General features: G+C 45.5%; 1 protein-coding gene across 1 annotated transcript in view; it reads right to left on the reverse strand.

The window, feature by feature from the left end:
- Positions 1-27832, reverse strand: part of LOC111148589 (signal induced proliferation associated 1 like 1) — a 369183-nt gene that overhangs the window by 36451 nt on the left and 304900 nt on the right. The window contains exons 13-18 of the mRNA XM_022505280.1: positions 27549-27818; positions 12106-12255; positions 7794-7918; positions 5450-5512; positions 4894-5012; positions 1509-1951 (exon numbers count right to left, since the gene is read on the reverse strand). Coding sequence (XP_022360988.1) covers positions 1509-1951; positions 4894-5012; positions 5450-5512; positions 7794-7918; positions 12106-12255; positions 27549-27818 — 1170 coding nt within the window. The remainder of the gene's footprint in view (positions 1-1508; positions 1952-4893; positions 5013-5449; positions 5513-7793; positions 7919-12105; positions 12256-27548; positions 27819-27832) is intronic.

Raw genomic sequence — 27832 nt, forward strand, 5'->3', positions numbered from 1 at the left:
AATGTGGGGCTCCATTCCAGGACCCTGAGATCATGACCCAAGCCAAAAGCAGACACTTAACTGATTTAGCCGCCCAGGTGTCCCTGAATATCATTCTTAAAAAGATAACTCCTTTCAAAACAACTGAACACCAAAAAGACAGGAGTAGAGCTAAACCTAGAAGCCACACAGAAACTATTCGGAACTGAAAAACAGTCTGAGTTAGGGCACAGGATTAGTCGAGGAGAAGGTGTGGCCTCAAATTGCCATAGTTCTCCATCACGTGACCCTAGGTCTACATTACAGCAGGGGCACCTGGGTGGCTCAGTGGGTTAAAGCCTCTGCCTTCGGCTCAGGTCATGATCCCAGGGTCCTGGGATCATGCCCTGCATCTGGCTCTCTGCTCTGCAGGGAGCCTGCTTCCTCCTCTCTCTGTCTACCTGCGATCTCTCTCTGTCAAATAAATAAATAAAATCTTTAAAAAAAAAAAAAGAACTTCATCAGTAACGGTACAGACACAACAAGAGAACTGAGTATTTCCCCAACCACATTAAACAAATCCACATTACACAGAGGGCATCCTCTGTCATCTAGATTATCTGGGGTTTACTGACGATTTATGTGCCTAGATTCCCATCAAAAAAGAAAAACTAAATTCAGTTACTCTGCTACTTTTCTTCAGGGCGTAATGATAAAGGAAGCCCAGTGGACAGCAAGGTTAGGTGCTGTCAGGCAAACTGATCAATGACTGACAACAACAAAAGGCAAAAGGAGAAACCACCACAGACATTAATAGGCCCAAAAACATCGTGGTGGAATATTTCCTCCTTGAAACGGAAGAATCCTGCCATACTTTGGATTTTACGCTCAAATCCAAAAGAGGAAATGGAAAATGGCATTTATTTTGCCTATCAGAGATTGGAGAATGTGTACTTTTTTTATTCAGAAAGGTAGATTTGATGTCTAATTTTAGTCACACTTTTCTACCGGACACCCCCCTGCCCCCAATCAACACATCACTGTCAGGAGGCACTTCCTGAAAAAGAATTATCATGCGAACACAGGCTGAGTGATGTTCTGTGACGGAGAGGCAGTGTGGAGGATGTGTTCAGAGTCATAAATAAAGCCACGTTAGTCTAGAAGGACCCCTTTCTTTTTAAAAATATGCTCAAGATTCTCTTTTAGTGTCTTTAAAAGACTGTTTCATTCTCTATTACTACCTGACAGCCAGAATTCTAAAATTCTTCTCTGATTCTGATACAGAAGAAAGTCTTTTATAACATCAAACACAACTTCATGAAGACTAAATCTGCGAACTTTTCTATTTTCTATTTGCAGTGAAAGATAATGTGTTGGGATGGTAGGAATCAAGTGTCGGGTGGCAGATACAAGGCAAACGTAAAAAGGGCGTCACTGCCTCAGAACCCCCTTCTTTGGACACTGGTGGTGCAGGAAGGCGGGATGAGGCTAGCCGCCGGACTCAGGACCGGGCTGGGCGCAGCGGCCGAGGCAGCGGGGGACAGCATTACCTTGTGTGGGACGCGGCATCGTTTATGCTGAAAGTGCTGTTCTCCCTGGTCAGCGGGTTTGAGCCGGCCTGGCTCTTGCTGTGGATATCCAGGCTCAGGGAGGACTCTGCCTTCCGCTCCATGCCGAGGCTCTCTGTCTCTAAAGTCCGATCTGCCAGGGAGATCACTTCGCTGGAACTGTGCCACAGGGGGGCCACCTTCTCCTTGCCTGGCCCCGAGCGAGGGGACGACGTGGCGGCCCCCAGGGAGGCCGTGCTGCCGTGGCTGGGGCCGTAGGAGGTGGTGTCGATGCCGCTGTCGGCAGAGGTGCCCTGCAGATAGTTGTAGCTGTTGAGTTCCGATTCGGTGCGGTCCCCGTCATACCACTTCTCGTCACTGTGGGCGCTCGATGCGTTGCTGGAGAGGGTATTGCTGCTGGAGTGGCTTGAGTAGTGGCTATCGGACTGCAAGGGAAGCGAGACTGACTTAAGTGCTAGAACGCGAGGGAGAAGCACCTCCTGGCCCATGCCTGGTTATGGGGTTCTCAAGGCACAAAAATTCCAATGACAACAAGCCAAAGAAAGGACGTGCCTGGACAAACCCATTTGCAGCATTTGTGGCAAAGAACGCTAGAGACAGGTTTTTTTAAGAATCCATTTTTCGGGACGCCTGGGTGGCTCAGTTGGTTAAGCAGCTGCCTTCGGCTCAGGTCATGGTCCCGGCGTCCTGGGATCGAGTCCCACATCGGGCTCCTTGCTTGGCAGGGAGCCTGCTTCTCCCTCTGTCTCTGCCTGCCATTCTGTCTGCCTGTGCTTGCTCTCTCTCCCTCTCTCTGACAAAAAAAAAAAAAAAAAAAGAATCCATTTTTCATTCACTTGGGCTAAAATATCAATAGTATTGAGATCACCTTAATCAGAAAGTGTGCTGGATTCCAAAAGTCCTACCACTAGGAGTGGAAACAAGGCAGAATATAAGACTTATCCCTAAAGAGATCTCCTTCTCCTTCCCCAACTGGTGGCTCTTTAGAACACCACTGTCTTTCCAAGGAGTGCTTAGAGGGAAAATTTATGCAGAGATGCCAGGACAATTCAATGGGGGGAAATCATGGTGCGAGAACAACCGGATATCTGCATGCTAAAGAAAAGAATGAAGCTGGATCCTTACCACACAGAAAAATAAACTCAAAAAGATCAAAGGCCTAAATGTAGGAGCCAAAACCATCAGACTCTTAGAAGGAAACGTACGTATACGTCTTCATGACCTATTTATGCAATGGCTTCTTGGATACGACACCAAAAACACAAAAGATAAAAAGAAACAATAAACTGGATTTCATCAAAACTAAAAACTTTTGTGCTTCAAGAAATCCAATTAAAAAATGGGCAAAGGATTTGAATAGACATTTCTCCAAAGATAGTATCGCATAGCCAACAAACACAAAAAGATGCTCGCGATCTCCACTCTCTAGAGAGGTGTAAAACCCCACAGGGAGACAACACTTCACACACTAGGATGTTCTAACCAAAAAAGCAGAGAGGAATGATGGTTGGCACTGTTGGTGGGAATGTAAAATGGGACAGCTGCTGTGGGAAAACAATTACTATCCCATTCTCAGTATCTACTGAAGAGAGCTGAAAACGTGTTCATGAAAAACCTAAATGAGTATTTACAACTGCATTATTCATCACAGCCAAAACGCAGAAACAACCCCAATGTCTGCCACCTGATTTAAAAACGTGGTATATCCATTCAATGGGATATTACTCAGTCACAGAAAGAAATGAAGTACAAACACATGCCGTAACACAGAGGAGCCTTGAGAGTGTTGTGCTGAGTGCAGGAAGCCACTCACAAAAGGCCACATATTGTCTGATTCCACTCATAGGAAATGTCCAGAACAGGCACGTCCACAGAGACAGAAAGTGGATGAGGGTGGTCAAGGGCTTGGAGGGAACGGGATCGCGGTGATGGGTGCACAACTCTGTGAATATACGAAAACCCACTGAGTTGCATACTTCAGATGGGTGAATATTACGGTATGGGAATTATCTCAATCAAAAGGTGTACAGAACCCTTTCCACACGGTAGCTTGCTTGGTTGCCTAGAACATTCTACAGTTTATCCAAGAAATAAGACTTCAAAAGGTATTTGAATAAAGTATTATTTTAAATTAGGTAGGAGACGGCACGTCCAGATACCTGGTAGAGATTGAGTGAAAAGGGGACAGAAGGAACTACATGCACGTGTGTGCATGTGTTGCCTGAGGAAGGGACACGCTCTTCACAGGCGAGGGGAAGGAGCAGGAGGAGGACGCAAAAATTTCACTTCAAATGAACAATCCCTTCTTAAACAAGAACCAATCAACCTGCTACTTCACAGGTGCACTCCAGTTTGTTTGCCACACCACCACTTGTGTTACGAGGCCTTCCTTTACTCTTATGTTTGCGGGGCAGAACTTCCTTAGCTCTGGATCTATGCTGCGGAATTTGGGGGTCCCTCGCCATGTATGGCTACTGAGCACTTTGAATGGTTAGTCCAAAACGAGATGTGCTGAGGGTATAAACTACGTAACAGATTTCTACAGGAACGTAATAGGAACTACATTGTAATTTTAAACTTTATAGTAGCCACATTTAAAAAAGTCAAAGAAACAGGTGAACTTAATTTTAAGAATATATTTAATCTAACTCAATCTATTCAAAATATTATTTCACTGTGTCACCAATATAAAGGTGTTAATAAGGGAAGGGAAGCTGACGAATGGGGTAATTTATCACTTACAAGTAGAACTACGACCACATCACATTTCTGCAGTAAGTCTGTCACCACACAGCCTAGTGCAGGGTGCTTGGCCACGGGCATGTGCTCTGTTTCTGTAGCTTCATATTCATTTTACTAGAGCACAACTTACATGAGCAAAACCTCTGATCCTTCATTCTACCCGTACGTGATCAGGAATTATGTAGAAGTATGGCAAAACAAAAATGTGTGCAGCTACACAAGACAAGAGAAGCAGGAAGGGCAATTGTCAGAAGCTCTCTGTCCCTGGATGGATGCTTCAACCATATTCCATGCTTGCCACTGTGAAAGCAAATAAGACCCATGTTTAGCACTTTCTGTTCCCAATACTTTAGGACTCCTTGTGAATGCATCATGTGGCCTTCCATCCAGATCTGTGGGGGTGGCAGGTGCATACCACAGAGGAATTTGAGTTTATCTCAAAGCAACCATAGGGCCACTGGCAACAGAAATTTCAGGGCCAGAGCAGTAAATGCCCACCTCCCGCCAGAATGGCTTCTTTGACAACATGGAAGAAACAGCAAAGCACGCCTGTGCCATTTTCACATTGCACGGAAGGTACGTTGCGAGGAATCTTATCATTTTCATTATTTTACAGTTAACTTACATGCCCTTGTTTGTTTGGAGACAAATGGACCACCGGATCCTGCCGCATTAATCTCCCACTGGGGCTCTCTCGGAAAGCAGGCAGTACCTTTGATACTGCAGGGAGATGGCACGTCGGCTCTGGAATACAGCACAGGACATTATGGGGCAGGCGCTACACAGGTACGAGCACATGTTGACAAATGAAGACGGCTTGCCATTGCATCTCTCAGGTCACTGACCAGCAAACTCTGAATTTCAGCGATAAGCTTGTTGAGAGTTTACACAATAGACAGCATGTCAGAAACTAAGTGGCTGATGGGTGAAGCTGGCAGCTGGTGACAGTGTGTCACGTCATACACAGTAGCAGAGCCAAGTACCACCAAACCAAAGGCCATGGACAACGCGGCAAAGTTAGGAATCAACTTTTGGTTTTGGGGGAAAGTAGAGACTATATGGATTCAATTTATGAAATTTGTTCATTGCCAAGTGTGGCTAACCTAGCTCGGTCTACATTACCTAGACAGGCACGGATGCAATCACGTGTTACTTACCAGGACACTTTGGAAATATTTTACCTGTATATTCATGCTGCTCGAGGACAAAAGAATTGAAATCCTGAGGTCCTCTATAACTGTAAGCTAAGCACAACAGAAAAGACACACAGCAACTAGTTTACTTAAGACAATTGCTTCCTTTTGGACTCCAAGCCGGCGTTCAAGGTGGGGTTCCAAAGGTAAAAGGTGAGCGATTTAGCTTCTTTAACACACTGATAGCTAAGAGCAACAGTTTTGGACTTCTGCGACACCATTCCTGAATGTAAAGGACAGGGCAACATCCTCTTTTACTCTGACTCTCGACCACCTCCGAAAGCAGAGGCAGAAAAACGAAACCCACCGAGATGGGTGAGCCAATTACGCTCAAGCCCTCACTTCCACCAGGGCACCAGTGTGTCACACGTGAGGTACAGAGACAGGTGGGTCTGGCTAACAGATAAAAGTCCCCTCAGCATTTTCACTCAGTGACCTGAGAGTCATTAGAGAATTGCTCTTACAAATCGAGTGTATCAAGGACGGCCCTTGATACACGCAATGTACAGTGCTCTGAGTAATGAGAACAGGGCAATTATTTTTCTTGGTTTCTCCCTAGCATGGCTTAGACCAACCAAGCCCCAGATTCCATCTGATGTTCCAGTTAGAGAAAGCAAGGTTATTCCTCTGGAAAGGTAGAATTTTAAAAATTAGAAAAAAAAATTATTTTAACATTTTATTTGAAGCCATCGATTTTGGATGGAAAGGCCACCAGTTGGTGAAAAGGCTTCTCTGGCAGGTTCTGCGGTATCTTACTTTAAAAAAAAAAAAAAAAAAAAAGCAAGCAAGCAAGCAAAAAGGCATATCTTACTAAAAGGATGAACAATTATATTAAAAAGACTCACTGATATTAATTTCTGAGCCTCGTCTATGGAGAGTGGGATGCCACCAAATAAGAGCAGATGCAAAGCAAAAAAGACTGGAGGGAGGTTTATATGAAAGAATGAATATGGGTCTAGGACGAACCTTGCAATTACCCTTTCCAGTCCCAAGATACCTTTGTGACTTCACATGAGTGGGAAGTGGGGCTCTGAACACTGCACAAAGACCTTGCTCGCAGCTCTGCTTGAAGCCCGCACTAGGAGCCAAAAAAAGCTGCTAAAGTCATGTTGAAGAAGGGATCCTTTTCACATGTGGCGTTACCATCTCAACAGCATCAAAACATATGGGATTAAAAACATTCCGTCAAGAGCAGAACAGCAGATCGGAAAATGCTCAGGTTTTCTGCGTTGGGGGTAGGTGCCGTGAGAGTGGGTAATGACAGATGGCTCCGGTAACAAGGCATGTCTCACTGAAGTTACTGGAACAAAGCAGATCTTCCGAACCTTAGAATTACATTTCTTTTCCTCACTTCCTGGCTTAGCTAAATACGTCTCCACTCCTTTCTACGTTTGTGCTTATTGGTACATTTACAGGGTAATAGTCATTAGAACAGAGCAAAACAATGTATTTGCAAAAAAAGGAAAAAAAAGATGGGTCTTTGCCTTAAAAGTTACCTTTTTTGGCCCTGAAGTTTCCTTCTTTTTACCCCACACTGGTGGTAATGCTACTAGAGCTAGGATAAAGGGGGAAAAAATAAAAACCCACCCCACGGTCCAGATTCAAGTCCCAGATGGATGAACAGTGTTGACACTAAATCCGAGGCTACTGTTTTGAGACTTGGTCTTGCTTCATGGCAAAATTTTATGGTATCAACGAGGGTTACAGTGTCACTGTGGAACAGCTCCACGTAGCGAGAGAAAGGGCTGTGCCAGAAATCCCAGCGGAGGCTCACCAGTGTGAATCGTCCCCATGCAGCTGTTTTTTACTGCTAGGACCTGTCCACAGCTGACAGCTTAAGAGCAGAGCCGGGGGGAACGGCCCAGGCGCGAGGAGCGAGATGTCAAGCACACTACAGATGGGACCCAACAGCAACTGCATCTCCTTCCCACTTTGTACTTCTGTTTTGTTTCTTTAAACTTGACATTAAGAATACCAACAAATCTCCAGGGCACTGAGAATAGGCAGCCACCACCCAACAAACAAGGGCTGAGGGAGATACTCAGGACACAGGGGCTTGGCAGTGCGGCATTTTAATCTCGATGACAAAACTAATTCCTATGGCCTTTCTATGTCTAAATGGGGCAGGGGGAGTCACTTAGAATTCTTTGACTTTTCTCTCAGGTCTTATTTGCTGCCCTCACTCATACATAATTGAACTAAGACTTAATCCTCCTTCACATGTATTAACCGATGCTGTATTCTATCTCAGAATGCTGTCATGAGGTCAAGAGGTGGCCAACATCACACTGGGATAAAAGCAACTTGCTGCTTGTAGGAATTAGTTACTTACCCATTTGGTCAGCAATGCTGTCCTCGCTTCTTTGCCAGCTGGGTGTGGATTTCCCGCTGCCGCCAATATCTGACTGGGTGTTCTGCCTGTCGATGGAGGCAGGCGACCTGCGGCTGACTCCAAACCTGTGGCGATTGCCCCCAAACAAATGCAAAGACGACATCAGGGACCTCCAGCCAGAAGGGGAAGATGGGCCTCAGGACAATGAGCAACACTCCAATGAAGGCCCTCGCCCACCCATGCTTGCGCTCGTGTGCTCGGGTGTCGAAACCTGTGAGTCATGGTCAACATACATCTGTTCAAAAACAGGGTGTATGTTCAATACATACTCTGTAGACAAGGGCTAAGGACATTAGCCTTGAGCTAACCCAATAAATATAGAATACGAAAACCCAAATGTTCCAGCCCATGTGCAGCCAAGCTCAGATTCTCATTCATGGGCAAAGGAAAGATTTCACCATCTTCATGTTCCATGTCTGTCTTCTGACTGGAACATATCAGGGGTTTCTCTTAACTCAGTAATCTGCTAAATCACTAAGTCATTCATTCTTGGGGCCAATATTTTCCGAATGTGTGCTCCAAGGTCTGAAAGACAAAGATTGCTAACATTTACGTTACAGAGTGACCACTTTCAAGATGTCTAAATTTTAAATTACCTTTGGGAATGGCAATTTGGAAGTAGGAAACTGGCATACATAAAGGCAAGTGTCTATTTCTGGAAAGAACAGTTAGCTATTTAATGAGCCAGTTTTATTTTACTCTGGGTAGAATAATAATATATGCCTAATTATAAAGCATATGCCTTAATTAGCAATATCGGCAGGTAAATATTGAGTGATCCCAGGAGAAAGGGCCAGAGTGAAAAATTCAAAGACTCATGTGGACACTTACACGTTTGTGTGTGGTTACTAACGAGCTTATGAGTAATCGATGTGATAAAAGATCAACAGAGCCCGACTGATTGAGGCTTTGGACAGGTGTCCTATTTGCTAGGAACTGATAAATGCATGGGGAGGCCCAGCAAGTGATGCACTGGAAAGAGCGGGAGGCCTGGAGTCAAGTTCCAGCCCCCCGCCCAAAGTCACTTGAATTTTATCTCCATGCCTTTATTTGTAAAATGGCAATTCTATCTTATGGATGGGGAGAAAAATCTATACAAAAGCATTTGCAAAGGAGAGAAGGCTGTTAACATGAACCTTGTACTCTAACATTTCCCTAAATTACTTCTGCACAATGACAATTGCTTACAAATTCAATCACAAGCCTCCCTAAACAAAGTTACCTCCCTTATGTTAAACAAGAAAACTGACTTATGAAAATTTCTGTGAAAGGTGCTGTTTAAGAAACAAAACAGTGGTTCCTGCAGACTGTGTGTGGATTTCAGTTCTGCCTTTCCTATACGTTGATCCAAACATCTGGAAGAAAACGACTAAAACTGTTTGCATCTTTGTATGCATTTATTAATTGATGCAATGATGCTGATTTTCATTAACAATGACAACAAAAATGGGTTGTGGGGTGAGTCACTAATTATGAAATTTGCCATTTCCTCCCTAGGTAAGGTCCTTGTTTAGCTCAAGAACAGTGAATATCCTCCAACTGGCCCTATGATTTTATGATTTTATTTCAAATTCGCAATAAATGAAGACTTTTCCAAAAAGGCACAGATATAAAAGTTAGACATGGGTTCAATCTTGCTTTTCCTTTTTGGTAGCAATGGAAACCAAAGACAACTTTTAAAACCTCTGGATTTAAAGCTGAGTGCTTTTCTGGCTGTCTGGTTTTAAATAAACGATAAAGCAAGACTGTCCTTCAATCCTGCCTTGAGAAGCAGGTACCATCTGGCTGACACGAGGCATGTTCAGGGACCAGGGACTCTCTACCTCACGAGCCAGTCCACTGCTGCAGAGCAGGCTCATGGCCTTTCCTCATCACAGGCCGGAAACTTCTCTACAACTTTCCTTTCTTGATCTCAGTGGTCCTCAGGGACAAGCTTCCACCCTCACAGCAGAGTGCTAGAAGGAAGCTACAGTGGCCTGTCTCTGTCTGTCTCGCCTTTGGGCTCTGGGCCCTCCACTATGCTTCTGGACTCCATCTCCAAGCTCCTCATTCACGTAGCCCATCCCTGCCTCTGGCCATTGACTCCACAGCCCTCAAGCATGTAGCCCGAAGACAAATCTCCAAGGAGTAGAACGAACCCTTTGTCTTTTTCACAGTGTTGCTTTCTACTTATCTCTTGTTGCCATCCTAAACCTGTGCAGGTGCCTTCCCCCAACCTGTGTGGAACGGGCATTATCAGTGACCCTGTTAAATTTCACCTCTCAACCCATCTGGATAGTCTCAGAATTCTGCACTGGGGGCACAAAGGCAGATACCGGGCCCCTTAAAGCAGAGGGAGGACTAGGAATGAGCAGATTACACTTGTGGATGACAACCGTGTCCTGCTCTGATCTACTGGTATTACCCCCACGCTTTTGAGCTTCTTACAGCTGAACAGGACTGAATCTGCCGTGGACCACATACAGTCCTGCCCCACCATCAATAGTATATACCTACATGTACGGGGCTATGCTGTAGAGTAGAGGAGACCATCTTTCTCTTGATAAGGGTAACTTTAGAATCCAGCCTGGCCCATGGGCCAAGCACGTGAGTCAGACAGTGCACGGTCTCCTATATCACTGGTACAGGCAAAAATGCCCGGGCTCCAGAGAACACTGTATCATTACCTTCTTATGAAAGAGCAGCCCAGGTGAAAAAAGATGTTATACAGTATAGTCAACAATTACCGGGTAACCTCACAAATAATGGAAAAACCCTCAATATCACCTACGGTAGGCCTGGTGTTACAGATCAGGTTGAATAATTAAAAACATTGCAGGATGGGCACAGGGACTGTGTTGCTAACATTCACCAAGACACTCAGATTTCGGCTTACATTTCTGGTGCACGTTTCGAGTGTATCAGGGTCACAAGAAAACAGTGCTCTTGCTGCTGTTAGCTTGTTTATGTCTTATTGCTGTACCAACACTGAAGATGCAGTGAATTCTTATTTTTGAAGTCAAACCAGGCCATTTAAAATCTACTAATTAAAACAACAAATAATTAGTTGGGCCCATGGTATGGTATGATATTAATACTTAAATCATACAACCTTTTAACTCATGAATAAGAGCTAACATTTTTTTCTCATTGTCACTGAAGTAATTAAAAGAAGACATGTGCATTTTAGATATGCTACGAGGGGAATCCTCGGAGGTCACTGAGATGCGGAGGGAGTGGTGGTTTATTACCTACTTCCTGTTAACATAAATATTTAGCAACAACAACACTAAATGGTTGTAAAAACCAACAAAATGCTATGACAAAATACCCATTATGAAGGTATTCTTAGTAAGTATGACTATTTTGTAACATGATAAAATCTCAAGAAAGTAACCAAGTCACTGTGCATTTGTTAAAAATATATATAGGGAAAACTCAATAGAAACATGTTTTTATAAATGCCTCACATTTGATTTTCAAATAGTTCCAAGTTCTCTACCACCTTTCCCAGAGAGATGGCCCAGCAGGATGTCTTCGATGGTTCCTTTACTTTTCCTCTAGGCAAAGGGGGCATGTGTGTGCCGTGTTAACGTTTTGCTGCTACTTATGTCCCAGCTTCAGACATTCCGGTGGTCGTGGTGGTGTTTTTCTCCTTAGTAGCCTCTAAAATCAAGTATGCTCAGCCTTTTATTTTTAAGTCTTGCCAGAAGCAAACAGTTAACTTTTGGGTGTTTGGTGTTTTGAAAGAAGGAAGGAAGGAAGGAAGGAAGGAAGGAAGGAAGGAAGGAAGGAAGGAAGGAAGAAAGAAAAAGATTGAAAGAAAGAAAGAAAGAAAGAAAGAAAGCGAGCGAGCAAAACTCTCAAGCTGAAGTCACAGAAGACTTTGAAAGTGTGAGAAAAGCAATTTTAAGTTTTGGCTAGGGTGATTATTTCCCCCGCTTCAACGGCAACGGCAACGCCAACTCTAGCCAGTACTATGGAGTTTGCTTCGGAGGAAGAAACAAAACCTGTACTATGAAACTACTGTACTATGAAACTAGACAATGCATACAATTGGAGACATGAACGTAACCTGATTTCTCTGCCATGGAGCCCTCGGAGGCCAGAGAATGATGAACTTCCTGAGAAGCAGTTTAACCAGACATTAAAACACATATAGAGTTCTATCTGGGGTATTAACCACATTTTCCCTCTTGCTCCTTTGTAGATCAATCAAGGCTTGTCTGAATTACGGAAGAAAGACAGTGACGTCAACGGGGGCCACACCTACCCTTCGGGCATGGACTTCTGCCTGTAAGTGCCTCCACCAGAGCCAGTCTCGCTGGATGAAGACAGGTTGCTAGGGGAGTTACGGCACGGCTGGGACCTTGCCAGAGCCATGGAGGAGACCGTCACGTAGATGTCTGAACCGGGAGACAGCCTGTGAGCGCAAACCAAAAATATGAAGTCAATCCAAGGGAAAGCCCCAAGGCAGTGCATGATGGATAATATCATATAAACACGACAAAGAAAGCCACTTAGCGGAGGTAGTGAAAATGAAGCCAGCTGGAAGCCTACAAAAGAAACTTCCCTTAAAATGACTCCCTCAGGGAACAGCTGGAGAATGGCCTTGAAGGGGATGTGGTTGGGGGACGTCAAAAAGTAACAGGGGGGGGAAACATGTATGCTTCCCAAAGCTGCCAAAACTCAGTGGGCTGAATTCCTAGTATGGCAGTGCGAAGGATAATGGAACTCCAGTGACATTAACACAGCAATTAATTCCAATTTCTCACACTGGTTCTTCCAGAGTGTGACCACAGTGAGACTAGTGCACTCTTCGTATGTCTTTGTTTTCCAATATTCTTACTCAAAGTGTGGAATGAATATTCAGATTATGCTATTTAGTATTTATAAATGGGGCTGATTGTAGAGCATCACCATCTAAAAACCCCGATAAAAAAATGCCTGGAGTGTCAGTTACTGAATTTAATTGGCACTAGTGAATTTATGTAAGGGTGTGGTAGAGGTGTGCCCCAGATTCCTCACTCTGCTAAAGGGCGCTGGGGACAGACACCAGAGCTCTGTCATCGGGACAGATTGTGTCCTTTACCTCCTCTGCTCTAGCGGATGACAGGGTAACCCCGGGGACATCAGTAGGTGACATGGCCACGTGAATGGACGTGAAGTCCATCTCACTACGGAGATTTTAGTTCGGAGGCGAAAGCTGGCTGCGATCCTGACTCTGTAGCAGGCAAGCCATTTCCATGGGACAGCTGAGGCAGCAGGATCAAAGTCACTGGTTCGGTAAGCTGGGACCCCTGACTGTGAATCCACTGCTCTTTGCTAAGCCACTGCTGTCCCCCAGAGAAGGACGACTCTTCTCCGCTTCCTGGGATAGCGTGCAGCAGGTCTGCACAGGTGTTTCTGCAGGAAAAGATATCTTTTACTCAAACCAAAGTTCAGCAGCCTGGGACAGACCCCAATTCGCCGAACTAGAGCATTTTCTAACAGCGTGGCTATGTGCCTTCTGAAGAGGGACGGGATGCGGTTCGGGTGCCGGAAGGTGACACAAGGGATAACAGAATCATGAGAGGCTTTTCTAACAGAACAAGAATAGGGATGGATGCTGAGAGCATGACTCCCGAATCCATCTGTTCCAAAGACTTGAGAATCCAGATTTCTCTGCTCCGCGACAAGCCCAGGCTCTCCTGCTGTCTCCTGGACGTCCCTACCCAACACTCTGACCCGCAGCTCGAATTAAACCTCATCCAACCTAAGGTTTTGCCATTCCCCCAAACCTGTCCCTCCTGCATTTGTTATCTCGAGCTAAACACCTTGAAACTGTCCTCTTCCCCTCCCCCTTTCCTTATCTTCCACATCAATCGGTCTAAGTTCGACTTTTAATGAGTACAGTGTGTCAGGCAGCCTGGGGGCTGGTCCTGACAACCGAAGACTAAGGCGGTCACTGGTCTTCAGCCTGCTGACTGCCCTCCCAGCTCCCTCCCTCTGGCCTGGAGCAGCACAGCTCTGTTCTAACTGGTCTTCTGATTTCTAGGCTCTGTCCACCCCACTCCTCCTATCTCCACCAGGCCGAGCTATGGGACTAGCACTATGCTCTGCACGCCTTCCCATTGCCTTCAGAGTAAAGGACCGAATCCCCAGCCCCTTCTTCCAGGCCTTGGACCATCCTGTCTAAGCCCTTCCTTCTCTCTGTGCTCTTTGCCGCCTCCGCGCGCCCTACATCCTGGACACATTCGGGGTGCCCCTGTTCTCAGACACAGCTACCACGTGCATACTTTTACTCATCTTGTCCTCTCTGCCTCTCGTCTCCCTTTCTGACATAAAATCCTTTTTCTCTGAGACCTAATTCCAACATCAGGTGCACGAATGCCTATTCAGAACTTCCTGGGGGGCCCCCACCGTCTGCTTTCTGTGTCGCTGTTGCATATCCGTCAGCATGGTTAGTCTTATGTGTGTCTATCTTCCCAACCAGACTCGCTCCTTAAGGGGCAGCCCTGAGCTTTATTTCCCTTTACATTTCTGGTTGCTTCAAACACGTCTGCTGAATGAAGGAGAGCCCCTATCAGCAGTGCAGAAAGTGAAGAACAGAAGGCGGGTTCAGGATCAGGGCCCCTAGTGACATCAGAAGCCCCAGCCAGGGGTTCACAGCCATGGTGGGTCTACATCAGTTGGAAAACAGTCGGTCACTAATAATAAAATGCCAAAACTGGCGACTATTATTACTAATTACTAAAAAGCAATTAGAACAGCTTCAAAGTTAAGGTTCCTCCTTAAATGTGAGAAAAAGGGATGGTGGAATTACCCCCAGACACTCTCGAGCATATCCTCACTCTGACATGCAGTGGCAAGAGAACTTCCTGATGATGGCTCCTCTAGGCATTGCCCAGTGCGGCGAATAAGGACACCAAGGATGCCGACTCTTGGGGGAATGGGATGAGAAGCTGGGAGAAGAGGCAGAGTTCCTAAGCTCCCCTGGTTATTATCACCAATCTTGTTCTTGCTACGCAGACTCACAGAAATACTAGCTCCATGGCTGGTGCTCTCAGGAGGATACCAGCTCGGGAGAGGGTAGGTGTGGGGCAGCCTCAGTGGGGTCAGGGACTAGCAGGGCCCTGGAACACTGGCTCATGCCTACTTTGGGTAACATGTTTTGATAAAGAGAGATCAAGAGACTTAGCTGGGTACCATAAAACTGACCTCCCTTTATTCTTTTCCATTAAGATATATCCCAAATTTCTCACTATTTACTCTGAGATAATCAGAAAGGGGCTGGAGCGGAGGAGGAACAGGAGAAGTAAGTTTCAAAGAGGACTGGGTAGGGTTTAAGGAGCAGTGTGGATCCCAAGGGCACAAGGTACCATACTGCTTTCTGCCTTAAGAATTTGGCTTTTATAGGCTGTACCACAGACAGACTTCAGATGGAGCTGCATTTGTGTGTGCTTTGTGTTTCTGCCGCACAGAGGAGGAGGTATTACGGAAAGATGAAAACAAAGGAGACACAGTGTGAGCGTGGTCGCCTGGTCAGGGCCGCTGCAACATCTGGGGGGCTTGTGACCCTCCAACTCTCTTCAGGCTGAACCAGTCATGCCAGTGAATTAAACATACAGTAAATATTCAAATGTTTGTTTTTCCGAAAGGAAGTGACAACGGACCCCGTAGGAAAAGTCAGATGTAACTTTTACATTTCTATTTAGAGCTTGCTTTGCTTATTCTGCTCGCCAAAACGTACATTAATTTAATGTATCTCATGCTAGTTCTCAACCTCAGCTCTTTTATTTGGCAAATGTATCAGAAAATTCTACTTGGTTACTGGAGTTATCCCAAAGTGAAAAAATAGCATTTCCAGAAGGCCAGCATTCACTCCCATCCCTCTTCTGCATGTATATAACTCAATAGTGGCTTTGTTTTCTGTCTGTTCACACACATAGAACACACAAACAGAAACCGATGGAATGCCATCCAAATGTTTTTACGACGCTAGATGTGTATGTATGGTGGGCAAAGGAATTCTCAGAATTAGCTCTTATTCTGATGACTTACTATTCTTTTCTAACAGTCCGAAATGGATACCATCACAATTACTGTTTGAGAACAGACCTCGTTCAGTGACCGGGGGGTGCTGCCTGCTGGGCAGTCCACTTCTGCCAGAGAGAGCCTGGGGCTGGTTGCCACTCAAGCTGGGCCACGTGCTGTCCCCACCACTTGGAAAAGGGGGACCCCCAAACTGGCTCACACAGGAAGCCAGCACGCTGACCTCTTGGCTCTCTCCACCCCCACCATTCCCTGTATTTGCAAGTGCCACTGAGAAGTCAGTGTAAGATTAGGGCTTCTCTTCTCTTTTGAGAGAAACTGAGATCTTTCTACTTTCTCTTAGTCTCAACGAGCCTCTGACATCTGGACATTAATACCAAATAGGTTTAGAGGACTCACACTAACACATCCTTCAGCTGCTGTGAGACTTTTCAATTCTGTGGAATGTAAGAATTTTCAGGAATGTTCCGGTCACTGTGAGGAAATGTCTAAACCTTTTGGTGTTAATTTTGGTAGATTCTTTCCCTACATTTTTTTTTTTTTTAAATTTAGCCAAGAAATAGCTAAATGTTTTTAAAGCAACTAAAATTAAATGTTCTCTGGAGGTCCCTATGACTTCCCTCTGCAGAAACAAAACACCAGGGCTTTCTGATCCCATGAAAAATGCAGCAACTGAAAAAGTCATGATCGTCAGCCAGATAGACAATACCTCCAGAGTCCACAAGATTCCGCTTAAGACCAGCTTTTCATTTATATGCAATGCATTTCACTGCAATGAAAACAGAATTGAATGGAATGGACATTAAGGAAGAGATGGTCCAAGATCAGAATCAGTCTCTCATTTTCCAGAAGCATTCTTATACCAGGGCAAACGGAGAAGAGACTTACCCACAAAACTCAGATTTCTAATAAAGTAAAACTCTTGCACTCCATCATGCCCTTCCCATAAATCAACTCACAGGACTATACACACAGTGTTAACATTAATAGAGTCTCATTAAATTGATCTCTTCGGATCATGACTGATTGTAATTTATCAACTTGTGGATAAAGAATTCTTAGTATCCGAGTGGCTAATGATAAAACATTTTCCTGAGTAGTTACATATAGATTTAATTATGCCTCTCTGTCCTGCTTTGTACTCCAAAGTGACAGCACTGCCTAGATGTGTCCAAGGAGACGAGGCCCTCCGTAACCCAAGTGCAAACAGTGGAATGATGGTAAAAACAAGAGAGAGGGTTTCAAATAGCACCAATGACTGACAAATTAGATACTTGAGTCCATAATTAAGCACAGCACTTTACCACAACTTAGCAATTAAAACGCTATTCACCCAGGGAACAGGACCAAGTTAAAATCTGTCTTCAGAAATGTAGATCAACCAGGATTCTTCCAGAATTATGTAAAAAAAAAAAAAAAAAAATTCTCACAAATGATCAACGTAATATAATTTGGGTGCTATCTCCAGACCAAAGTTTGAACAAGATATTCTAATTCAAGCCACTTGTCCCTCTGTCATTTCATCACTTCCTACTGTGTTCTTTGTGAACCAGAGCTACCCCCTGGCTTTCTGAACAGGCAGTTCATATCCGCTGTTCAGAATGGATCATGAAAATCCTGTTCTGATGAGCCTCCTGTGACAAGGTCACTCTACAACAAGGGATAACTCCTTTACACAGTTAGGAAAATACGGCAATTCGTCACACTGAGATAAATGAATCATCATGTTACAGCTGCTGGCACGCTGTTAGAAGTTCCCAGCCTGGCGCCCATCATGGGGGCCTCTTGACAACAGTCAATTTTCTATCTAAGGGTGACTCAAGAGAACAGAAAATAAAAATGGATTGCTTGCAGGACCAACCACATAATTCATGGGACTCAGTTGCAAAACAAAAACAAAGAGTCCCCTTTCTTGAAACAGTCCTGCAAACTGTCAAGACAGGGACAGCAGAGCACAGAACCCAGCACAGAGTCTCGCGAGCGTGGGGCTCAGCGCACCTGCGGAGGCTGCTCCGCGAAGCCGGCCCAGACTGCAGTGCATGCGATGGGGCCCCCCCAACACACAAACGCGCATGCACTCATCTGACAAGCTCATCTGTCTTGAGCTCTGGTCTATGTACGGTGCTAGATTTCGCTCCTGTAGCATGGCGCTAGAGGCTATGGAGGCCGATGGCTTTGATGCTAACCCCAGCTCCACCACCGGCCTGCTATCACTCTATGCTAATTATCTCATCTCTCAATCCCTGGGCATTCAGTGTTTGAAAAAAGAGGGAAACGGCAACCAAGGTCCTGGGCTGCTGGGTGAACTGAGAAAACTCACACAAGGGACTGTGAATAGAGCCTGGCACAGAAGATGAACTCAATACTACCTACTTAGAGTTTTTAAATAAAACACAAATAAAATGTAAATGGTATGAGAGCAGAACACATAGGGTGTAAGGGGGCTCAGGCAGGTTAGAAGTCAACTCTTACTGCGAAAACTAGGAGAAAGGAAGCTTTATGAAGAAATGTATCCAGAATAGGTCTTGTAGGAAGCCAAGGATTTCCACAGAAGTCAGGAGTTGGGACACAGGGGAGTGCGGGTGTGTGTGGCCGCCATGAGTTAGGTGAGAGCACTATCTTTGGCGGAAGATGAGCAGGGGTTGTGACTAGGAGGATGAGTGGGTCTTGCAGGGTGAGCCCCCTGTGGTGAGCCAAGGAAGCACAACCCTTCTCTGTCAAGTAACAGGGATGCACAGAAGCTTCTGTAGCAAAGTAGTGGTATGTCCCGAGCTGACCTTAAGCAGTCAAATCTGAGGGAGATACAGACAGGTGAGGATCCATTAGCCCACCACAAACACTAGCTTCTTCGATTAGTCCTACCCTCCACCGATACCCACAATCCTTCATGAAAAGAAGTCACAACCAAATCCTTCTGGGAGAAGCTAAGTGATTTTTTTGTTTGGATCTGACATGCTAGAATTTTAAAGACTAGAAAAACTAGACGAAGTAAGTTCCTTCCCTGTCCCAGTTTACAAACAAGAATAAAGGAAGCAGAAGCTGAACGATGGCACGCCACGCTGGCCTCCGCTCAGAGTGGCTGCCCACTGGCAACCCCCTCCAGGGGTCTCCGAGACCCCCAGTCCTGGGGGTCTTAAGCCCTTGCAGGCTCACCCTGCAAGACCCACTCATCCTCCCAGTCACAACCGCTGCTCATCTTCCGCCCCCACCTAAGCTGGGAGAGAAAAACACCATCACACAACCCCCTTTCCTTTCCCACCGGACCCTACTAGTACCCAAGTCTGAACTACCTGCTGTTTGCCACGGTTCCAGGCTGCAATCCATCTTCATCTCTACACCCCTGTTTTTATTTCGGCATATTTCATACACTATGATCATCTGTCCTTTTAAAAAATATAATGGGAAGCTGAGAGAGTCAAACAAAAAGGTGACAGATTGGGACACTCCAGGCTGTTTCACTAGGCTGGGCTCAGAGTCTCTCCAGAGTGGGGACTGTAGGGGCCAGTGAACTCCAGCACAGACCTGGAAGCAGGCCATAGGTACAGGAGTGAGCCCCTTCCCTATCAACCCTCCTTATGTGTTTGTACTGCGCTCCTTAAAATGAGCCTGCAGCTCCAGAGCCAGTGGCCCAGGGCCGTCTTTACATGGCCCGAAGCAGGGTCTCAGGAGCCCTCTTGCGGTACGGCCACCGCCGAGCACCCAGCACCCAGCCCAAATACACCCAACACACAGAAACACACTCAAGTGAGAGAGCACCTCAGCTCTTAAGACCAGTCCTAAGGACCCTCTCCCCATCCAATGATACATAGCAATTGGTCCTGCAAATAAAAAGGAAATTAAATCCACTTTTCTCAGCAAGCACTTTAACAACAGGCAGATCCCAAACGGCCACTCTATAACCATACTGGGTGATTCTCACAAGCGGAAGCTGACCTTAGACCGTTCATTATCCAGGACCCTGAACAAAAAAGGCTTAGGGGAAAATTTCACACAGATGATTGTGGCAGTGGGTTTGGTGGCTCATTTGTCTTCATTATAACTAATTTCTACAAGTTTATATATATATATAATATATATATATATATATATATATATATATATATATATATATATATACAGTGCAATCAACAGATCTTAAAGAAAAATGTCAGTGGTTTCAAATATAAGGCAGCAGAATGTACTTTTCTCCCCCGTGAGTTATTTAAATTCTTGAGAAATGTATTCATGTAGCTGATGTGCCTTCATCAGGCAAAGGCCTAACTTCTCCACGAGGAGGAGGGTGACAGCAGGACATATGTTAGATGTGACTTCTAGAAAGGCCATCCCCATGTTGTGTGTGTGTGTGTGTTTACGCGCGCGCGCATGTAGGGACTAGGAAGCCTCAGGGCCATCGTGGGCCTCTGTAGAGCCTCCCACAGGGTATGACCGGGCCAGGACTCCTCAGGCAGTCCTATGGTAGCAGCCCCCCAGCGCTGGGTCGGAGGGTAAGACCCTGCTGCTGGGCACTCACAGGAGTACAGTTCCTTTGTGACACCAGAGCAGCATGGTCACATGCCCCCTTACGGCTCTCCCCAGAACACAACTGCTTCATCAGATCATCTTGAAGGTGATTCTAATTTGCATGGATGGGTTTGCCAGAATTTCCTATACTTCCTGCAAAGCACAGCTCATCAGGACTGCTTTCAGCACAGCAGGCCTCCTGAACTCATCCTCTGTCTCACCGAAGTGACCCATGACACCGTCACTAAAAACAGTACAACGTGCCTGTGAAAACACACTGACCCACCACACGCCTGGCCTGGATTAGGCTGCACACAGATTCATGGCCCAGGCTGGCCGAGCCACCACAGCCCAAAAGTGCTCCAGCGGAACATTAGCTGCTCCGCCCCCGCTCAACACCCCCCTCGCCCCCACAATGAAGCTCTGTCTGGAAAAGCAGCATTAAGAGCCCAGTGAGGGGCGCCTGGGTGGCTCAGTGGGTTAAAGCCTCTGCCTTCGGCTCAGGTCATGATCCCGGGGTCCTGGGATCGAGCCCCACATCGGGCTCTCTGCTCAGCGGGGAGCCTGCTTCCCCCTCTCTCTCTGCCTGCCTCTCTGCCTACTTGTGATCTCTCTGTCAAATAAATAAATAAAATCTTTAAAAAAAAAAAAAAAAGCCCAGTGAGTTTACATCAAACATGGTCCTCTGCTTTTCCTCCTCTTGGCCATAAATACAATACTGTAATTCGGTTTCCGCTAAACGGAAAGCTTCATAATTCAAGGAAATTCAATCAAGAACAACTCACACTTCACTCTGAGTCAGTCTGAGACAGCTTTACTCGCAATATACTTTTAAAATAGGAGTATTTAAAACTAAGCCAACAAAAATCAAGGAATTCTACCTAAATCTAGCTTTAATTCTATAGCTTTGTCAGACTACCGAATGCTTCAGTTCCACGGATTTTTTAATTTTTATAAAAATGAACTGATTTGCCAAGTGCCCCCTGAAGGATGAATGGATAAACAGAATGTGGTATCTACACGGAAAGGAAAATTATTCAGGTTCGGAAGGAAGTGTCATGGACTGAATGTGTGTCCCCCGCCCGCCAACTGCTACCAAATCCATGTGCTGAAGCCCTAACCCCCACTGTAATGATATTAGGAAGGGAGACTTTGGGGGAGGTGGTGACTGGTCATAGAAAAGGTCATGAAAGCATAGCCCCCACAACGGTATCAGTACCCTTGTAAGGAGAAAAAGAGAAACCAAAGCTTCCCTCTCTGCCATGTGAGGGTATGGTGGGAAGGCTGCTGTCCACAATTGGGAAGAGGGTCCTCATCAGAAACCGCAGCTTCGGGCACCTGACATTGGCATTCCCAGCCCCCAGAGCTTCGAGAAATCAATGTCTGCTATTTAAGCCACGTGGCAATGGAGTTTTGCTACAGCAGCCTGCACTAACACAGGTCAGAATCCCCACACAGGTGAACCTCGAAGACACTATGTTAAAGTGAAACAACCAGTCCTGAAAGGCGAGTATTTTATGATTTCATTTATATAAGAAAGAGAAGTCACAGAGACAGAAAATAGAATGGTGGTCACGAAGGGTGGGGAGGGGTGCAGGGAGGGATGGTAAATGACTGTTTAATGGGGACAGTCTCCGTTCTGCCAGGTTGAAGAGGTTCTGGAGATGGGACAGTGGGAGGCTGGCACAACAGTGAATGCTCCCAGAGCCATAGGACTCTACATGTAAAAACTGCCAAAGTGGTACATTTCAGGTCATATATATTACACCACAATAAAGAAGAGCAAAAAAATGAAAAAAAAAATGTAAAAGTAAAAAAATGTACTTTCTTCTGAATTGATTTACTTCTGTTCCTACTACTTCTTTAAGTAAGTTCTTTTGTTTATTGGTTTAATTACCAAATAAAGTTTTAAAAATTTGATTGTGGGCCCATGACAATGCCAGAATTTATAATTAATCCTTGGGATACAATGATGAATAAGACAGGCTAAAACTGGCAATATTGCCAAATAGGACTACAGTGAAATATACAGCTGACCCTTGAACAGTGTGAGCATTAGAGGTGCTGACCCCTAAAGCACGTGAAAATCCATGTATAACTTTAGGCACCCCCAAAACTTTACTAAGAGCCGCCTCGTGACCCAGAGCCTTACTGGTAACAGCTGATTAACATACGTGTTCTATGTTGTATATATTATATACCATATTCTTGCAGTCAAGTAAGCAGAGAAAGGAAATGTTAGTAAAATACATTCACAGCACTGCGCTGTGAAAAAAACCCCCCACACAAGTGGACACATGCAGTCCGAACCCACGTTGTTCAAGGGTCAGCTGGAATCAGTTCTGTGAAGGACCAGTTGTTAAGCTGCAGAAACGGGGAGCGGAAGGGCAGTCCGAGCAGGGCTGCTCACATCAAGGCATCAAGGAAAGAAAACCCAGCCACGCAGTCCTTCACAGCCCAGAGCCTGGGGTGGCGGGTGGACGGCACAAACCAGCTAAGCCAGGGCTCCCAGGCAGGTGGACTCGCACTGACGGCTGGCAGAAGGCTGCGACGAGGGGCGCCTCCACTTCTATCCTCCTGCCCGCCCCGCTAAGTCTGCAACGTGGTCTGGGCCAGAATAGTCCCAGTGTGACCTGACACCCCTGTGACGATGACTGGGGAAGCTTGAAAACCAAGAGCTCAGAGAAGTTCGGGACTCCTTCCTGGATGGGCGTGGGATGGGGCGCAGGGTGGAGAGGACAGCGATTAGGAATCCTAGCCCTCTCCTGGATACCTGTGGCCCCGGCACAGCCCTTCACCATGTCTAGTGACATGTGAGAAAGAGGACGGAATGGATGAGCAGGGGTGCAGCTACAGGCCTTGGCTGTAGGCCTCTCGGGCTTGCCTCACAAGACACTGGTGTGACCTTCAAGGGCAGACTCAGCTCGTCCTCAGGCAAATGGATATTAACAGTGGAAAGGAGGTCAAGGCACAGCTACACTACTGAGGAACTGCCTGCACACCGGGGATGCAGAGGAGATAAATGAGCCCGCCCTGAGGCACTGCACACCACGGGAGGAAGGAGTCTTGGAGGACACACAGTTTGGGGAAGCAATGAGACAGGTGCAAAGAGCTGACCAAAAAAAAAAAAAAAAAGAAAGAAAGAAACAAAATAAACAAACAAAAAACCAGGAGCGAAGTTTTGGAAGACAGAGAAAAGGAGTCTGAAAGCGGGAGCAGCTAATGGTGTCGGATGAACTGAAGACTGCCGCATCCGGGGGCCATAGATCTAGAAACACAGAGGGCAGGGATGTAGATGGAGCGACAGTGACACTCTCAAGTTCTAGGGTTTTAAGGTCCTCAACTCAAGCCAAACAACTACGATCCAGGGAGACGGCACTTGGAACATGCAAGTCCTAAACCGTCTAACCACCGCTGGGGGATCAAATGGGCGCTTGCCTTATGTCAAAGCAGAAAATGACAGTGAAGACTGGCGTGGGACTACTGAAATAAATTCAGCATCTCCTTAAGGACACAGACTGAGCAGGCACATGACTGTCATGCCCTTTGTGGGGGGCTGGTGTCTGCTGAAGGGGCATGGGAGGCTGCACGCAGCCAGCCTTAACCTCCCAAGTGGGGAAGGACTCCCCCCAGCTGCTCAGAGCTAAAAGCAGGGGATGCAGGGAACAGTGGCATCCAGGCACGACTTAAAAGTACCAAACCTGGTTAAGTTCCAACACCAAATATTTGCATAAAGGCTGGTGATGCTTCAACTAAAAAAAAAAAAGAGAAAGCAAAATTCCTTATGCTAAGATGCCTGTTCTTTGGCAAAGCTCCTGAAATACATTAACACGCATCAGGGCTTTATGACTGGTCCCACACTATGTTTAAGCACAGTAATGCAGTAAGTTCAATGTGCTACGGTAGATATTTCAGTTCCAATTCTACCCTTACACTCTAGATAAATCTGAGGCCAAAATAGTGATATTTTTGAGTCATATTACCTATTTTTGTTGAGTAAATATTAATTCTGTTAATACCACTCCCACAAATACTATAAAATTCTGTACTCAAAAGGCCACCTGGAGTGCATAAAGCTCATATATTTAAGCCAAACAGAATTAGACTTGAGTCTATTTGGATGGCAAATGGACCCTCTGTTTGTACTGCATCAGTTTCTCTCAACAATGTATTCAGAACACAATTCAGTGAAATAATTCTTATTAGGAACTTTAAACACCAACACATTTTGGTATGTTATAAAAATCATGCCCTTGGTATTAAAGGAAAAAGGAAAAATCTGTTCCACAAGGATTAAAAAAAAATTCTTCCTAATGACCTTGAAGTCTGGGATCTTTCATAAAAATGCAAGGAAAACTAGGCTTCTACAAGCAGTAATTGGTGTTTTCATCGAAAGTGAACCAGGCTGGAACCAGCCACGGTGAATGAAGCAGGCAGATCTGTGTAGCAAATGTGGGCAGGGCACACATGAGAGGGCTATTGGCTTCAGCTTAAATACAGCTGGTGTCTCTACAGTTCAGTACAACTTGCCTCGTGTTGGGGAGGAAAATAAATGGAATGAAAATTACGTAAAGGCAGTACTTTGTTCTCAGTATTAGGCTCAGGCCATGATCAATAAGGCAAGATTCAAGGTATGGCAGAGACTGGCATTTATTATGACCACTTGCGACTCATCTGAAAGGAGTCACACTTTACAAACTGCCCAGGTACAAATGCAAATGACGCCCAGGGCAGGACCAGCAGGAAGGGGAAGGCCAAACGGATGAGGAAAGTCCGGCAGCCAGGAGCCCGCCTTCCGCATTTCAGGAAGGTGTTCCGTTCTCAGTAACACCATGAGGGGATGCCTTCTGGTAACATTTTACTACATTTCAAGAAGAAAATGATACTTCCAGGTAAATTTACGAACCTGGGGATTCATGGAGGACTCAGGAAGTATTCCTGATGAATGTCATGTCTGTTCTCTATTGGATTATCCTTGAAACAGTAGCAAAACAAAGATTCTTAGAGAGCACCTTCTATTTGTGACTCGAAGTTAAAAACTTAAAAAAAGAAATAATGTATTACTGAAAATGAGCAATGACGGATTAGGAAAGTGAACTCTTAAGACTCCACAGAAGACGACTATCAAACCGCCACATATTTCTAAAGGAAGGGGAGTCAAATAATCCGAATGTCCTGCATATGTACAGCGGAGACTTTACAGGTCACATAAAACCTCCTTGTTAAGATACAAGATATCAGCCCAGTGTTCTGAAGATACCTGAAACTAAGAAGTTTTAATTGAGGGGAGGCTAAATTTCTCTGAAAACCACTGGCAACCTCGCTCCTGCCACTTTCATCTATAAAGCGTGGAGGGCCCCAGGGCTACTCTGATGGTCTTCAGGGACAGCGCTCGGACTCCCTGTCCCCCAGGGGTGGGGGACAGGGAGTGGTCAAGATGAAGGGCAGACGCAAGTGCCCTCAGTAATCACCTCTCGAACCCAGAGAGCTCCCTCTGGAAATAAGGGAGCTGATGCATTCTCTAGCACTGAAATCTGCCTGCATCATAAGGGGACAATTAGCTACAAAAAATATTTCCACTTTTGAGGTCAGGACGTTCAGCAACAGGCTTCAGTTTCTGTTGCAGAAACTAAATTCAGCATGGAATCAAAATATATCCTGTTCTGTTATTATATGGCATACTGTATAAAGAAAACCACACAAAACAATTTAACTTGTAAAAGTCTCATGATTGTCATAAAAGAGAAAGAAAATAGCATTGAAAAGGTCCTTCTCCAAACCATCAGTTCCTGCAGTTCATCTTTCAAAATGTGGGCCAAATCATGAATTCCAGCTCACACACACCTCAGGGAGAGCCAAGTCTGGAATGTGTAGAACAAAGAGTTTATTCAGAGATCTCTTGGATGTTTTCCTCCTCGAAAATGATGAAAACAAGAGGAGTCCAGATGGGAAAGTAGCCACTTTGGGAAGCATCTTTTATCGTGGTGACTGGTGAAGCTCTGTAAGCAGATCTCCAGGATTAAGTGAGGAAGTTTAGAAAGACAGCTAGTTTTTTGTCGTTGTTGTCTATAAATTATTTCTACACGATACTCAAATATTTCTGAGCTAGTTAAGTGACAATGTTTTATGCAATAGCGCACAAAACACATAAAGGTACAATAGTTAGACTAAGATAAGAAATGTCACAGTGTGGTTTTTAAAGCCTCCAGCTTTCTGCTCCCAGTCTGAACCAATCAATGGCTACTTAAGCAATGCTGGGGGCACCCTGTTTCTGCTGCTCCATTGACCTAGACTCAGATTTTGGCTCCACCTTCCTTCTGCCCCGCAGAGCTCTTGGAACAGAGATCTCTCCCCAGCTCCAGGGATTCCTGACCCCTCTCCAGCATGGGGGCCACAAAAACATTCTGAGACATGATCAAGACAAGCAGAAGTGATGCAGAAAGGAAAGTGCACAGAGAGAAGTTGGCTTCTAGCGGGTGACTATCAGCTTACTGAATTCAACTGTCTCCCTTATTGGCATAGGTCATTTACAGTGCTATTGTTTAAAATTTTTACAATCTTTATTAACAAAGTGACACACATACAATCAAAAACCTGCAATCATTTGCTACTATCATATCACTTCTCCCCAAAAGACAAAGACTGTGAAAGATGATAATATGGCCAACGTCCCCTCAAGGAGTCTGCCAACTTCTAACCCCTGTTGCCACTAAGTGTGCAGTGACCGTTTCTGCTGCTGTCACATGGAAGTGAGAGCACGAAGCACAGATTCACTGCTCAGAGCTGAATGCTTTGCTGGAATGTATCCTCACTCATCCTTACGGCTTTAGAACGCCACCATGCTTTGAAAGCCACCAGGGCACACACCTGTTCCTATTTTAATTCCTGATTTCTTTTTTCTTCCTTCTTTTTAGAGAGGAGGAAGGGGAGAGAGGGAGAGGGAGAATCTTAAGCAGGCTCCATGCCCAGTGTGAAACCAACGTGGGGCTCGATCTCACAACCCTGAGATGGTGACCTGAGCCAAAATCAAGAGCTGGATGTTTAACTGACTGAGCCACCCAGGTGCCCCACAATTCCACATTTCTAGTACAATATGAAAAGAACTACAGTTAGTGCATGTGCGTTTGGTGCTCTGCATCTCTGGGGCCAAGATGCAGAGCGAACGTCTGGAGGCACACTCACCGCCGCTCCAGTGGGCGCCCATCACTGGAGATGCTTCGAGGGATGTTGGCAGCTCTCTCCGGAGGAGGCATCTTTCCATCTCCTTTCCCAGCGTTCAGCCTCGAGGTCATGGGACTCTGCACCTGGGAGGGGACTTGAGGTGAATGAGTCCCCTTGTTGGCATTCCTCTGCCATTTGTTATTATTTCGAAAGGGAAACTTGAATTCATAGGAAACCCCTTCATTCATCTTGTATTCCATCACTGGCATACGGTAGGTTTCTGAGCAGCTCCTAGTGAGGGCACA

This window comes from Enhydra lutris, unplaced genomic scaffold, assembly GCF_002288905.1.
Source record: "Enhydra lutris kenyoni isolate GAN:26980312 unplaced genomic scaffold, ASM228890v2 scaffoldscaffold20, whole genome shotgun sequence".
Classification (NCBI taxonomy): domain Eukaryota; kingdom Metazoa; phylum Chordata; class Mammalia; order Carnivora; family Mustelidae; genus Enhydra; species Enhydra lutris.